This window comes from Larus michahellis, chromosome 2 (genome assembly GCF_964199755.1).
Source record: "Larus michahellis chromosome 2, bLarMic1.1, whole genome shotgun sequence".
NCBI lineage: Eukaryota > Metazoa > Chordata > Aves > Charadriiformes > Laridae > Larus > Larus michahellis.
This window is the reverse complement of record NC_133897.1, coordinates 44,067,919-44,082,780: the sequence shown is the minus strand read 5'-3', so window position 1 is coordinate 44,082,780 and position 14,862 is coordinate 44,067,919. Positions and strand designations below refer to the sequence as shown.

Here is a 14,862-nt window from a genome sequence, read left to right as displayed (position 1 = left end):
GGCAGCAGTGAACTGGGTTGGGTTTTTTGGACTGCAATGTTAGAAAAAAATGGTCATGTTCATTTTGTATAATTTGTTCATATAGGGAAGGGTTGAGTTGGATTATGGATGCAACTCTTAACACCCCACCCCAAAACATGATTTTAGAGTATCAGTAGAAACCTCATACCAGATCTGCCAGTTCCCAGGGCTACATGTGTGGGTATGTCAGTATGGCTTCTTTGCCAGCAAATGAGCACTCAGGTTTCCTTATGCTCCTGTCTGGCTTGGTCTGATAGCCCTGGGCTTGAGCTCATGTGGTAAATCCTGCTGAGAGCACAGTCCTGCCCACTGCAGCTATTTTAAATAAAAACATGCACGTGTCCTGTCATCTCGGAATGGCAGTTTAGGCACAGCTCTGCCTGCTAGAGACTCTGCACACCCTGCAATAAGGCAGTTTACTGCCACTTTATGATAGACTGGGATCATAATTGTGCACTCATTTTAAGAGCAAAATTTGTAGGACAGGAAAGAAGAGGTTGCGGCTGTAGTAAAATATATGCAGCTTGCTGGTGTGTTAACGCTGGTGTTACTGTAAGACGTGATAGGAGATATTTTTACAGATTGATCCAGAAACTAGTCATAACAAGTGACATGAAAATTACTCTTCTGATCCATTGTAAACGTTTCTGCATTCCACCCCATGATTAACAGAGCTTTTGGAATTAGTCCAATTTAGTTGATTTTGAGGGAATTTTTAATGGAAGCCTGTGCTGCTTGCAAGGAAATAATGGACTATATATTGCTTGTGAAAAGACTAAAAGTTTTGCACAAAGCTAAGAGTTCAGACAAAAATCTTTCTTTCCTGTCTGGAGAATAGATAGGTATTTTTTTTTTTGACCTGCTTTGCCAAAAAAGTGCCTTTATAGGGGAAGATAAGCTCAAATTAAGTGGAACTTGAAGGGGGTATAAAAATGAAAATTAAGAAGGACAGATTGATGGAAAAAGTGGATGTTTCATGATAGCTACTTATGTTTCTTTTTCTTTAAAAAAAATAAAGCCCTCATACACTTCATAAAGATTCTTTTGTAGCGTCAAGCATATGGTTGAGATACTGCTGCAGCACAAATAGTCTTGCTCTGAGTTCTCACAGTGTTGTCGCTGAACATGTTCAAGGATGTGATAATTTTGAATATATTTGCCTAAAGTTTGTTTTAGAATACTTTTGTAGTTAAGCATGTTGAGACAGTTGCAGTTTGAAGTTGCTGTGTTGTTTTCCATCTAATGCGAATCCCTGGTATTTATTCTTAGGTAAGAGCAGACGTTTATCCACAAAGTATTTTGGTATGGGACTTAAAAGCCAAAAATTTCCATCTGTTTGGAAAAAAAAAACCTTGTTAGTTTGTCAGCTTGGCTCTACATGTTCTTTGCTTTCTTTTTTATTTTTTTTATTTTTACTGAATAAAGCTTCTGAGTGGTGTGGTGTTGTGTTGTGTTTTTTTTCTTTTTTTCTTCCAAGACTGAATGACTATTAACTAGGAATTGGTTGACTACAGACTAGAAAGAGATTTCAATAAACTGCTTCAGAGAGGTTTTTAAGTTTCCAAAGCAAGTATTTTTTCCAAAACATATAAAAAAATCAATGGTGTGTGATTCCCAACCCCCCCTGCTCTCCCCTTATTCTACCCCAAAGGAATAGACAGCCTCTTTCCCCTTCACATACCCACCCCCAACCTAAACAAACCAACTTTTGTAGTTTTAGAAATTGAAGTACTTCTAGTATGGATTTATGCAAAGGAAGCCTGCATTAAAATGTGGGAGAGCCACCAGAACCCAGTTCAGCATTGCTGTTTCAGTATTCATCTGAGTAGCTAAAGAACTGTATGAATTTGTTCTCTGCATTAGGAAAAGAATGGGTTTGGTTTAGGATGCTCAGTTGAGAGGAGATCACTAAGAGTTAGGGTACCTGATATTTTTGTTTAGCTTTGTTCTTCCTATATGAACCATGTAGTTTACGGTATTTACATATAGCAACAGAGAAGCCTTCAATAGCTTGTAAGTGATAAGATTCACACACATGTTAGAGTGAACATCTATTTACAGAGTGGAAACAAACTACTTCTAAACTCTCTTGTCAGCACTATCTGAGAATACTTTCATTAGTGTATGGTTAGAGAATTTTCTGGACTGAGAAAGGCATTGAGGGGAACTGAATGTGGTCTTCTGATTTCTGAACTGCTAGGTGGTAAATACCATCTTCACAGTTACACAGTAGGTTTCTTTGGCTGGTGGTATTTGCCCCAAGTTTATGAACAGTATGTTGCTTGTTTTGTTTTCTCCAAGTTGTTCATTTTTTCATTGGTTGGGGTGGCACCGGTCCAGCTTCGTGACCAGACTTCTCGTCATCCAAGAAGTAGGAATGAAAGAAGAATAAAAGAACAAGGAAGGCAGTGTCATGTCATGAAGGTTAATCTATGGATAATGCCTTAAAGAGCCAGTTTTCATATGCATTATATGATGGGACAAGGAGATTAAGGTATGTCAGTGATGAAGAAGGGAAGAGTGAAATGAAGCTCAGAAACTGATGTGCTGTAGTGGAGGCTGCATTTTTCTAGAGTTGGCTTCAACAAGGAAAAAGCATAGCTACTTGTATCATACCTGAAACAGAGAGCCATCTTAATCTGAAAGGAGACATGAAATTAATTGCAGCTAATGGCATGGCTTTTTTACCTCTTCAACAGGAGAAAAAAAACACCAAACAACCAACTCCTGAGGATTTTTTTTTTTTTCCCCTAGTAAGCCCTGGTTTATTTTGCTGAAGAAGAATATATGGCCTATATCAAAAAAAACGTGTTTTGGAATGAGCATTCAGTGAAAGGTCGATAATACAGCTATAAATGCACTTAGCAGATGTTTGACTTTTGGGTTGTTCTGTTCTGGGACGTGAGGTATACATGTGCTTTCATTTTGTAGTGCTAATGAAGTCTTGGATTGGAGCAAAAATATAACCTTGGAGCTGTTCTTAGCTGTTGGTGATGCAGAAAATGTTAAGTCTCGAACTCCGTTTCAGTTCCTTTTTTGGTATTCTCTGAGCTGGAATTGAAGGCATGCAGTCTTGCCCATTCTGCTCTTGTGCGACCCTGCGGTAGCTGTAATCAGCGGCCTGGGAGATGAGAGGCTGGCGAGGGAGCGATTGGCTGCAGGGCTGGGGAGCAGTTTCCCGGAGTACATCTGTGTCAAGCAGAGCGAGCTAAAGCAGTCATGTATGCGCAGTCTCTGATCTCCTGGGAGGTTCATTACAGGGTCTCGGACAAGGGCATTCTCCGTTTCTGCACATCAGCATGGAAGCAGCTCGTCCAGGGAAGAAAATGCAACCTGTATGTAAATAGCAGCCGTATAACTAATATTCAAGCCGTATAATGGTTTGAATGTGCTTTGATGCAAGCAATATTTAGCAGCTGTGTCTTAGAATGGTGTGCTACCTTAGACTCACTAGCTGTGGAAGAAAATTTTGAAAGATATGGTGATAGGTATAGTACTTAGAGATTTCTGTATTAGGGAAGATATTTTCTGTGTAGTTGGAATTGCTTAATTATAGTAACTAGCTTAATTCAGAAAGAAAATGTGACTTTATAATCCTGAGAGCATACTACCAGATTTTGAGAGTGGTTGAGTGTGGGTTGCTTGTTTCCTCCCCTCCCTCCCCCTCATTATTTAGTTTCAGCTTTTCTTAATTTGATGGTTATCAGCTGTGGCTTTAAGTATTTCTGTGCAAGTATAGCAGGGAAGTTTCTGGTAAAGATCTTGAAATAGCCTATTGATTGTTCCTTTTGACCAAGAAAACCCCAAGACAGAAAAAAAACACTTTAATGAGCTGTGTAACTGAGGTAAAATGTGATGGAGATAGATGGAGATAGTGTTTTCTTCAGACTTGAGTGGCATAGCTGCAAAACTCCATTTATATGGGGATTTCTACAATGAAGCAGTGAACTCTTAAGTATTAGTGTTAACAAGCTATTGCTTATCCTCTTGGTTGTATGGATAGTCTTTATCACTGCTATTTAACTGCAATGCAGTGTGTAACAGGGATTACTACTTTAGAGTTCCCTGGAAACTAAAATCTATGGGATGGAATTTTCCTAAACCTTAAAGCTTTAAAGACCCCTGAATTGTTTTATATAAATTTTATAAGACTACCACTAAATTTTCAATTTCCTCGTGTGAGCATAAGAAGTAAGAGTTTCATTTAGACATGTTAAAACGCATCTGATTGCAGTGGTCTTGATTGTTAGGGTCTCTGTAGTACAGTGGTCGATTTTTTTGATTTTCATTGTGGTGCTACGTTCAGCTCTGGACACAGAACTCTATCATGCATGCATGTACCTAGAAGACTAGGCAAAGATCTGAGATGACTAGTTATAAAGATTATACTACTTCTGCTTTTTCTAACTGTAATTTTAGTAATTGAAGTGAATGGAGCTATGAATTTCTTGAATGAAATTTAGTGCTGTGAGGCAGTGATAAAATGCAACTTTGTAAAATGACTACTATAATGTTAGATATGCAACTTGATATCTTGTGTTGGATTGGTGACATTATTTGCTAACTTTATGCCTGGTTGTAAATTTTCTGGCTTGCAGAACACTCGTGTTAAATTCAAACAGGGCTTCTAATTTTAACTGAATATTCTCTCGTATTTTAGTCACACCTTAACATTAATCAAGCCATCCCTTTTTCTTGTGTTTGTTCTGACCCAATTTTTTTTTTTTTTTTTGATAAATTGCTGCAGTGTGCTCTAGTTGACAGCCAGTCACTACTGTGACCGGTCTCTTGCCAGTGTTCATGCTTCTTTTTCTTTCTGACTTTTTCTCCCAATTTAATGTTTTGTTTTGATTAACACAAGCACTTTGTGTTTGCTGTCCAGAGACTAGTGTCTGATTTGTCTGGGACGTGGATTATCTTGCAGGTTTTGGCACTTGGCGTGACAGTGGCCAGACTGACACCTGCTAGAACTACTGAAATAAAATTAACATGTTTAGAACTGCTTTTTTCCAAAAGTTTGCTGGGGTTTGTTTTTGTTGTTGTGTGGTGCGTTTGGTTGTGTGTTTTGTGTTGTGTTGTTTTTTTTTAAGTAGCACCCATACATGTCTGTCTTTGCTGTCCTCCACATACAGTTTTGTAAAAAATAAAATGTAACTTCTGGGAAGTCCTATTGAAATCTGTTGATGTCTGTTGGACATATTTGTCCAAACTGAAGGTTTGTATAGCTCCTGTGGTTTTTTTAAGTCTTCGAGAAGCTGATTGGTCAGATGTATATAGTAGGGTAAGCTGAGTGTTTAATTAGAGGATTAGTAGGCTAGAAAAACTTCTCTAAGTATTCCTAACCTCTTTCGTTACAGCTGTGGTCTTACTGAAATCTAAGCATCAAGCCTTCCTGTGAGACTCTCGAATATTGCTTTAATTAGGAGGGATCTTCGTTTACATGTGAGGATAGTTGTGTAGAGTAGTAATTGTATAACCACAGATAAAATTCAGAAGAAAAAAGAGGGGGAGAGCAGGAGCGACACCAAAACCTTTGAGCTGTGCTGGAGTGTTTCCTGTAGTGCCTGAGGAATATCCACTGCTATGATAGTAGGGAAAAAAAAAATATCTGGAAAGCAGCTGTTCCTGTGCAAGTGAGACTGTAGCAAATACAACCAAGGGGGAACCCATCAATATGGTATGCTTCCCATTTTAAACCTGGCAAGTGTTCTGTTTGTGAATTATTAATTTTACTCTCATCTGTATATATTTAGAGGGCAAGGCGAGCTAAAAATTGCATGCCAACAAAGTGAGACAGGGCCCATTTACATTTGGTGCATTTTCCCTTCGCTGTTAGGTTGATGTGCTTGATTTAGAACTGGTAGTGTTTCATCACTTTGGCAACTTCTGAAGGTACAGTATTGTTGTGTAGACCAATACTGTGCCCAAAGAACTTCAAATGCATTTATAGAACTACTTTGCAGTTCAGCTGAAGACTGTTTAGTAGGCTGAATAATATCTTCACTTAGTAAAGTACTTAGTACTTAGGAAGAACTTTGATTTTTTTTCATATCCTGGCTGTCCTTCAAGGAGGCAGCAACTGGAGATGCCCGCCCTCCTGCCCACCATAGGCTCATCTTACCTCTGGTTTAAAAGCAGAATCAATCTGACAGAGAAGTAAAACAATATATTTAGAACTTACCAAGTGCTGCTGTTAGTCATTCTACAGGTGAGTCATGTCAAAAAGCCCTTCATGATTTACTCCCTCTTAACTAAGGCTACTTGCTGCTCTGTATGGGTAGCAGTGGGAGAGCTGTAGCGTAGACCTAGTCCTGACCTGATGATTGCCAGAGGTAGAGTGATCGTTATTGAACTCTGCATACAGTAGTCACAGATGGCATTAACAAATATACTAATTTTCAGATTTCTTTTCTTATCACTTCCAGGGTTGCTATCAAGGGTAGACTTGTAGTCCTACAAAATTAGGAGATAACGCTGATCTTGTCTGGTTCCCCCCACCCCCACCCCCCCGGTATTAGTGCTTATTGGCTTGCAGTTCTGGGACATTGATGGATAGAGAAGTGGCTGTATGTGCGTTCTGTCAGTCAGAGATGTATTTTCTTTCCTGACTCCATGGAGTATTCTGTGTGCTTGGAAAACGCACAGAAATGCAGGCTTCTGAAACAAAACACCTAAGAAATGCTGCTGTGAAAATGAATAATGAATTACCCTACTGATTCTCGATTATTCTGAACAATGTATTTCAGTAGCTGTGTGAGAAAACAAATGAGTTTGTGTGTGTATCTATCTATTAAAAAATGTCAGTTTTAAAGTATTTTATATATATACAGACGTATCTATGAAAAAGTTGCAAAATCAGGTTTCGTGGTTCCTCTTCAGTTATTTTTGAGATGTCTGATCAAAATGAAGGTTTTAATTTTTTTTCCAGATAAACTTATTTTTCAAGCAGAGCAATATTGGTATTTCTTCTGTATTTAATTTAATTTTTTTTTGTTTTGTTACTGGAGCCTTGATGGCTATTGTATCTGGCTTCTGAACGCACATCCAACAAAGTGAGGGCTGATGGTACAAAGAAAATACTGCTTTGACTATGCTTCCTAGGTCTAGGTCAAGCCATCATTTTGAATTCTGTTTGCACTGATGTGTAAGTTTATTGGGCAGTTGCTGTAGGCCACTAGTGGTGTATCCTCTTGAAGACAGCATGCTGGGTTGGGTGGATGGTTTGATCCAGCTTAACTGCTCATATGTACTGATGATGAAAGAATGAAGAGCAAAGTACAAAGACCAAAGTGTGCGGTGCAAAAATTCTCATATGCTATTGATTTGAGTATGTAAATCTACAGTAGCATGCTATATATATTAACCAGTTGGGTCTGTAAGTAGCGTGTGCTCATGTTTTGAGAGGAATGGTTTGTTGGTGCCACATTCCAGCCTAAGAGCTGAATCCCGTGTGCCAGACCTGGTGACTCTGCAAAGGTAGAGATGTATCTGTGAGTTCTTGTGAGAAGGACTGGGCAAGTATTTGCCTTCTGCCCAAGCCAGAGGGGATGGGATATAATTACAGTCACAGACTATATGTATGTTCACTGTGATGGTGTAGGCAGTAGTAGAATAATATCAAAATTAGAAGTCTTAAACTTGGCCATGGACAGATGTATAAAGGAAAAAACCTAGATATGAACACCTCCCACATCCCCCTGTTGCCCGTGTTGATTTTTGTTTTGTTTTGGGTTTTGCTTTTGTTTTTGTTTGGGGGTGGGGTGGGTGGGATGGGTGTGTGTAGTGGTGGTGGTGTTCTTTTGTTCGCGTTCTCTCCTGTGCCGATGAACACTTGTGCTATTTCTTCTGGTGCTGCAAGTAGTTCCCCAGCTCTGTTGGGGAAGAACTTTGGGACAAGGGAATGTAAATGGAGCATATGAACACTGACTTAGCTAAGTAACAGTTTTGAACGTTGAGCTCAAATTATTCTCAACGCAATTACTGTATTAAGCTTGCATTTCAAAGCTTTACAGTTAACTGTATCAGCAGCCATTTGTATAATTGTTGTCTATTACCAGAATGAATTGATTGAACTATATTTCAAGTACGTTTAAAAATGCGTTACTAGCCAGCTGCATCTCTTAGAAGTGGTTACTCAGTAATGCACTTTGGCAGCGTGCCCATCTTAAGTCTGTCATGTGTATGTGACTGCATAAGGTTAGGCGAGCTGCATGGTGAGAAGAACTTGTACAGATGACAGTGGAAAGTTTCCTTTAGATGTAATATTCTGTGCGTCATATTTGTGCCAGTCCAATAGACAGTAACTAATACATGCGGATGGAGGTCGACAACTTAATTCTTGCAAACTTGAGTGCTTTCCTTAGTGATTCATGCCATTTAGGATTGACTTTCTTAAATACTGCTTTTAAAAAAACGTGTAGCATTACTATTTTAGATATGAAAAGTGTACCATCCTAAATAAAGACAATTATTTGGGAAGGTAAATAACTAAAGTTTAAACAGTTTATTTAATAATTCTTTTAAATAAAAAACCAAATTATTAAAAAAACTCTTTTTACATAAAAACAATTAAAAAGGTTTAAATAGTACTGAAGTATTCTAATACTTCAGTAAGTATTGCAGATACTTATTTGTCTGCAATGAAAGGGGAATTACTCTTTTCTCCTAGACTGAGAAAAGGCATTTGAAAATCAGAAGTGGCAAGAGGAATCCTGCTGGGATTCTGCTAGAGCACAGAGTATTTGAAAGTGTTGTCTGGTCTGCAACAGTTGAAAAGGAATTTCATTTTCATGCTGGGGAAAGTTGGAAAGCCGAGAAGACATGTTGTAGTGTATGTAGGCAGCTCTAGCTGAATACAAAGGTTTTTACTGGAAGGTTTTTTCTACAGTATGTTTGTGAGTATCAACAAATTTGGGGTTAGGAAGAAGTGTGCTTAGTGTATTTTAGTACAATGTACTAGGATTTTGTTGGTGTGTTTTTTTTTCTTTTTCCCTTTGAAGTCATCTGGATTTGTTTTGTTTTTATAAATGACCATCTCCTTGTGAAAAAGCAAACCAAAGGTGAAGGCTTAATCTTTCCCTGGGGCACCTGGGTTGCTACTTGTGTTGTGTTTTTCCCTTCTCAATTGTTCTGTCTCTTGACTGAAAAGAGAAGTTACTTACATTCCAAGTTAGTCTTAGATGTTACTTGGGCTCGTCTTCATCATCTGGTTTTCGTGCATCTGTGGGATTATTATACATTAAGTTTCACATGAAATTCACGGTAAATTGCAGAGGAATGCTTGCTCTAAAATGAAGTCATTCTCTGTGCCTAAAAAAGGAAGTTGATGAGTTTTAAACCATCCCACCTCTCTTTGTTTATATATGTAAAAAAAAATTCAGAAAGTAAAAGAGATAATTAGAATGGGAATGTGTTTTGATTCAGCAATTGAAACAGTTTTCTCTCACTTCTGTGCTTTAAACTGACACGGTAGATCTTCTATAATTACTGGAAACCTATGCCCTACAGACTTTATTTTTAGTAAGGAAAAAGCTGTAGTTTGGTATTAGCTTTATAGTGTGTTTGAGTATTTTGGGTTTTTTACCTGACATAAGGCAAAGGTATTTTACAGTGGGATTTGCTGTTGGCATCACAAACAGTTATGTTAAATAACGATGCTTTGTGTTTTCTTTCTAAACAAAGGCTGTAAGTGATATGCATTCTTCATGTATGATATTTGTGGTTGCTAATGGTTTATTCTTGGAAGAGTCTTTGCATATGTTGAGTACTTTGAGATAGTGATAGAATGGTTTGCAAGGGCATGCATGCCTTTCTGTAATCTAATCTCAGAAGACATGTTACGTTCACATGATGTGGTTTTGAAGGCTGCTTCTCTATGTATAAGGCTGGCAAAGTACCTCTGTTAATATAGCAAAGGGTGATAAATATTAATAACATGGTATAAGGCATACAGCAAGTACAGTTTCAAAATGTTACTGGGAGATAATTTTTTTCTTTCATGTATATTTTCTGCAGCGTGTATGTAATTTTCTACCGGTATGCAGTGGTTTGTATAATCTGGAGAAAAAAATTGTGTTCCTTTATTGCTCAAAACCTGTGTGTTTGGCAAGCTTCCAAGTGTCCTAAAGGGACTCTTGGTGCTGGAGTGTAGGGGGGAAGTTAGGTAGAGGATATTTCAGCAGTCTGTGGCTGTAACCATGAAGCTAATTGTGGAAGAGATTTTGATAGCAGTTTTCCTAATATTAGGGTTTTTCCTTTAAGTTCACTTAAGGTAATTTAGAGGATTTTTAATACTTCACCTATTTCTGTCTCTATTTTGAGTTTTCTTGTAACATGCAGGATTTGTGTTTATATCTATTTCAGTGCACTAGAGTGTACTACAGTCCTATAATTTTCTATTTCTGTGTCACTGAGATAAACTGGAAATTAAGTATGCTTGACAACTCCTTGGTAGTGTTGTGGCCTACCAATGCAGTTAAATGTTTTGCTGTACTTATTTGGTGCCTCAAAGGATTGTTAATGCTTTTTAATGTTTGTAAAATGATTGTAAAAGCTTTTTAATGCTGCTGCTTGGAGACCTCTTCTTGCTGTTAGGTTTATGCATATTAAATTTTTTTTTCCCAAGCCATGTTGGAAAATCCATCTTCAGTAAAGATAAGAGCCCAGACTCACTTTGCAACTGTGTTTGTCCCTACCTCTGGAATGGTTATCAGAGAGATGACAGGGACCAGTTGCCTTATTGCATCTTCTAGAGCACTCCGTAATTTCGTTGTGGTGTGTAGATTACAGGAGTGTACTACTTCACACACACTACACCACCCCCCCATCTTATCGCCGTAACACTTTTCTAAATTTCTGCTACTTCTTTATGAACAGATCCTTGTAAGATTTTCACAGATTTGCCCATCAGACATGACTTTGGTTTAGTAAAGTGATTTTTTTTTTAAATTGTAGCTGTCTGGAGTGTGCAGGAGTTTTGATTTTTCTAACGTGCATGGAAAACTCTACTTTTGCAATGCAGGAGTAGTGACAAAGTTGTTGCTGTGTTAAGGCCTTTCTTGAAAACTTCATTTTTAGGGACACAGCTCAGAATTGACCTTTATTTAGTTTTCAGGGGTTTATTCTGACATGTACTACTTCTGTCTTGTATCTTGTTTATTTACATAGTTAGACCACATAAAAAATTTGGCACTACTTTTAACTTTTTTTTAAACTGCATCTGAATTTTTTTTCCTATACGTGCTGTTTGTCATCTTCATATTTTTTAATCAACTTTCCTCAATAGTCAAAGATTTGGACTTTTTCGTGTGTATGTGCGCCCGATATTTGTGCGCGCTTTTTATTAAGGAGTTACTCGTTCAAAATTTTTTTTTTGTGAGTGGTGCTGCAGTATCTTTTAGCTTGTAGCTGTTACACAGTTATGTTGTTTTTTATCCTTGTCACTTCCCCTTGAGGTGATAAACCTGGTCTATATATAAAACATTGCACTATTGAGTAATTCTAAGATCAAAGTTTAGGTGAATGTCAACACTGTTAGAGTTCCCAGTCCCTGTAAGACTCCTGATTTAGGTTTCCATTTTTTCATCATGAAACCATTATCACAGATCCCACATTGGTTGATGTAAACGCACCAGTGGGCTGCTGCCAGAAGCAGTATTCAGATTTATTTGTGGTGGATCTAGCTGTTATATGGACACAAGAAAAGTCAGTTTGGTGAACTGATCCAATGGAAAACTAATTAAGTTGTTTAAAAACACACGCACAAAACCCCCCGATTGCTTCAGCTCTTTGTGTCTTACTCCATGATTGATAGATCTGACTTAAGGAAAAAAGCATGTGCCCAAGGGAGCAGAAAGAGCGGGGACAGTATTCTGTAGCAGTTAGCCTGACATTATACGTAGTTAGATGTAAAGCAAAGCATTACCCTTAGGTAGGCAGCAGTTCTTTTGGAGAACCAGTTCTGCCAGGAGGCTATAATTTATGAGCTGTTAAAAGTGGACTGTATTCTAAGGAATGCAAACATTTGGAGAAAGTCAACTTTAATGTTGTTTTGATGTCAAATCTGAGATGAGATTATGAGATTTCTACTGTTCAGCTATTTTAAGGTTTATTTTTGTCAAGATTGAGCAAAATGCAGTGTTTAAAGTTCTGCTTTAGTGATGTGCTACATGTGATTAGAGGACACGTTCAGAGATCAGCCTCATTCCTGACCCTCTATCTCTTTTGGATACTGTGCTTTTTGTATTATGAGTGGTATGGTTTCAGTAGTAATGAAATCTGAAACAGATCATCATGCAACTGTTGTTTTCTAACTTTGTGCATAAAAAATGTGAATTAGATAGGGGTGTGGTTAACAAGCTGTCTGTTGAAACCCGAGTTAAACAGTTGGTTTTGGTCTTCCCAAAACGGTTGGTCTAGGAGAGACCCCAAGTTGTGTAATTTAACCCCTTTGTATAACCTTCGGTTCACGAAAACTTCTTATTTGTGCTGGAAAATCTCGCATGGGAATTGTCCCCGAAACAAATGGGTTCAAGATCTCTGAATGTTAACTTACGTAAATTTCTATAAATTTGCCAGTCATTTTATTGAAGTAGATTCACTGCTGTTGAATGTGAAACTAAAGAATATTGCGTGCCTGAAATGTATGTCCTGATCCCTGATACGATGAAATTGAGAGCATTGCAAAAGGAAATTGCATGGTGTTTAGCGTGTCTGTTGATTTACAGTTTTTCCTTCAATACAGGGTAACGTTTTCTTGAAGAACTGGATGGATAGATTTTCAGTGACACTTTCTTTCTCAGTTTCTAAGAGGTGAAAGCATGTTGTTTTAGAAAACTTAGCTTCAGAACTGCAGAATATATATGGAGATTTAGAAAAAATAGTTCTATTTCGTTAAACTTGTGTCTTGTTTCTTTAGGGTCATGATGAAGAAGCCGTTGTGGATATGGGCAAAATCAGCTCTACTATCAATACAAACTTCGAGAAGGAAGAACTAGAGAGTAAGTTTGTGGTAGTTTTCTGTTTGCCTAACACGCATTTTTTGCTTCAGGATTAAAGTTTTATTTTCCTTCAAGTAACAACCAGTATCGCTAAAAGGAATCAGAATTTTATGGTCACTATGAAATTCTAGGAATAAAACCAGTGAACAGCAGATAACCTGCACTGCTTTTTGTCTCTGTGCATGCTAGTAAATGCTCACTGTTATTCAAATCTGTCACAGAAATAAATACTAAAAGAAAAAAAACAACTTATGAAGCTTTCCAAGGAAAGCTTGCTTCTGAGATTGTAGGTTTGGAAAAATGATTGCTGTCAGTAAGTAATTTCCCAGCGTGAATGATGTCAAGTTCTGCAGAATCAAAACTCATTGAAGAGGGGCCATGAGGGAGATGTTTGTTTTGTTTTCTGAAATTTAAGTTTCCTTGTGAGTGTGGTCATGTGCTTTAAATACTGAGAGTCTGAACAGATAACAGTTCTTCTTTTCCCGTGGTAAACTGTACGTTCTGCCATCTGCAGTCAGTTAAGGCATTATGGGATCCTGTTAGTCTTCATTATTTGACTCGGCACCCTGCATTTAGCAAGAGAAATGGCATTGAGTTAGTTTCATATAGCAAAATGCAAAATTAAGATACTTCATCTAAGATACAATTTCTTGCTGACTTGAAAAGGAAGTAGATTGGAATGAAGATTCATGGATGCTGTTTAGTGAAGCCAGGCAAAAGCTAGGGAGATCCAGTGTTAAAATCTTATTTATTGACCTTTCACATAGAATGCTCTGCAGCTTAATTAGCATTTGTAAAATGCCAGAAAACTATCAGTAGATTCACTAAGTTGTATTTCTTGACAGTACTGACTCTCGCTGCTTCAGAACACCGGAGAGCCATTATAGCAGCAGTTTCTAGCTGAGAAAAGTTGATTTAGGTTGCTGTCACATTTTCTTATGCTGTGGTCTAACAAGAGACGGTTTAAAGTGATTAAAGTTGTTTGTTGCTGTTGCAGTTGTACATACTCTTGCTCTGCTCCCTTCAGGCTGTTACTGCGTTCAGTCTTGTACTGACACTTTTGCTTCTTTGACAATACCATAAGCCTGGTTAAGTATGTAAAGCCATCAGAAAATGTAACAGTCCTAACAGGAAAATAATAAGAAAGATCTCAGCAACTTGAGCACCCGAAACTCATTTGCCACACAGATGGACGCGTGCCAGCGCTGAGCGGAGGAAGGCAGTGTGAATATGAGGTTGAGAGGTGCAGCGGCAGAGGCTGCAACAGTGACAGTTTAGATAGGATTGAGCTGTGGTGAAACCGCCGCTGTGTCTGTCTCTGCAGTTAAATCTTCACTGCAGATTTAAGCTGCCTCCTCCTTTGTTTCCTTCTCTTGGTTTTCTCCAGGAGATGACCCAGAAAAATCATGTTTGTGTTTTGCAGGAAGGCAGGGGTTAAGGGGAAGCAGGGGTTCAGCTGGAGTAGCATGCCGTGCTGCAGGAACAGCTGTAATGCTTCAGCCACCAAGAATGATATGGGAACGTGCAGCCAGATCATTTCCCCAGTCCCTTTCATAGCACATTCGCAGGAGTGCTTCAGCAAGGACAACGCTGTAGTTACACAAGATACTGGGTGGGAAGGCAGGGGGTTCAGGCTGCTTGAGGCAATTTAAGCACTTGTACTGCTGACTGTGGAAAATACACCTGTCTTACCTACGGCCAAAGAATAATTTAAAGGTGAAACCAGGGCTTCTGTTTCATGAGCAACTGAGTCAACATAACAGGTGTTGAAAGGAGGAGATCTCACTGTCCTCACCTTACTCTTAGCCGTGCTGCCCGAGTGACCCAGTGTTAAGCGTCACAG

General features: G+C 38.4%; 1 protein-coding gene across 6 annotated transcripts in view; it reads left to right on the top strand.

Annotated features, from left to right (window-relative positions):
* The window catches only part of SLC4A7 (solute carrier family 4 member 7), a 103,822-nt gene that overhangs the window by 32,691 nt on the left and 56,269 nt on the right, over window positions 1-14,862 (top strand). For 4 of the 6 annotated variants that reach the window (XM_074575078.1, XM_074575077.1, XM_074575079.1 and 1 more), the window contains exon 2: window positions 12,938-13,019. In XM_074575078.1, the coding sequence (XP_074431179.1) occupies window positions 12,938-13,019 (82 nt within the window). Of the gene's footprint in view, window positions 1-3,145; window positions 3,357-12,937; window positions 13,020-14,862 lie in introns of those variants that run through there. The other 2 variants (XM_074575075.1, XM_074575080.1) reach the window with 2 other exon arrangements.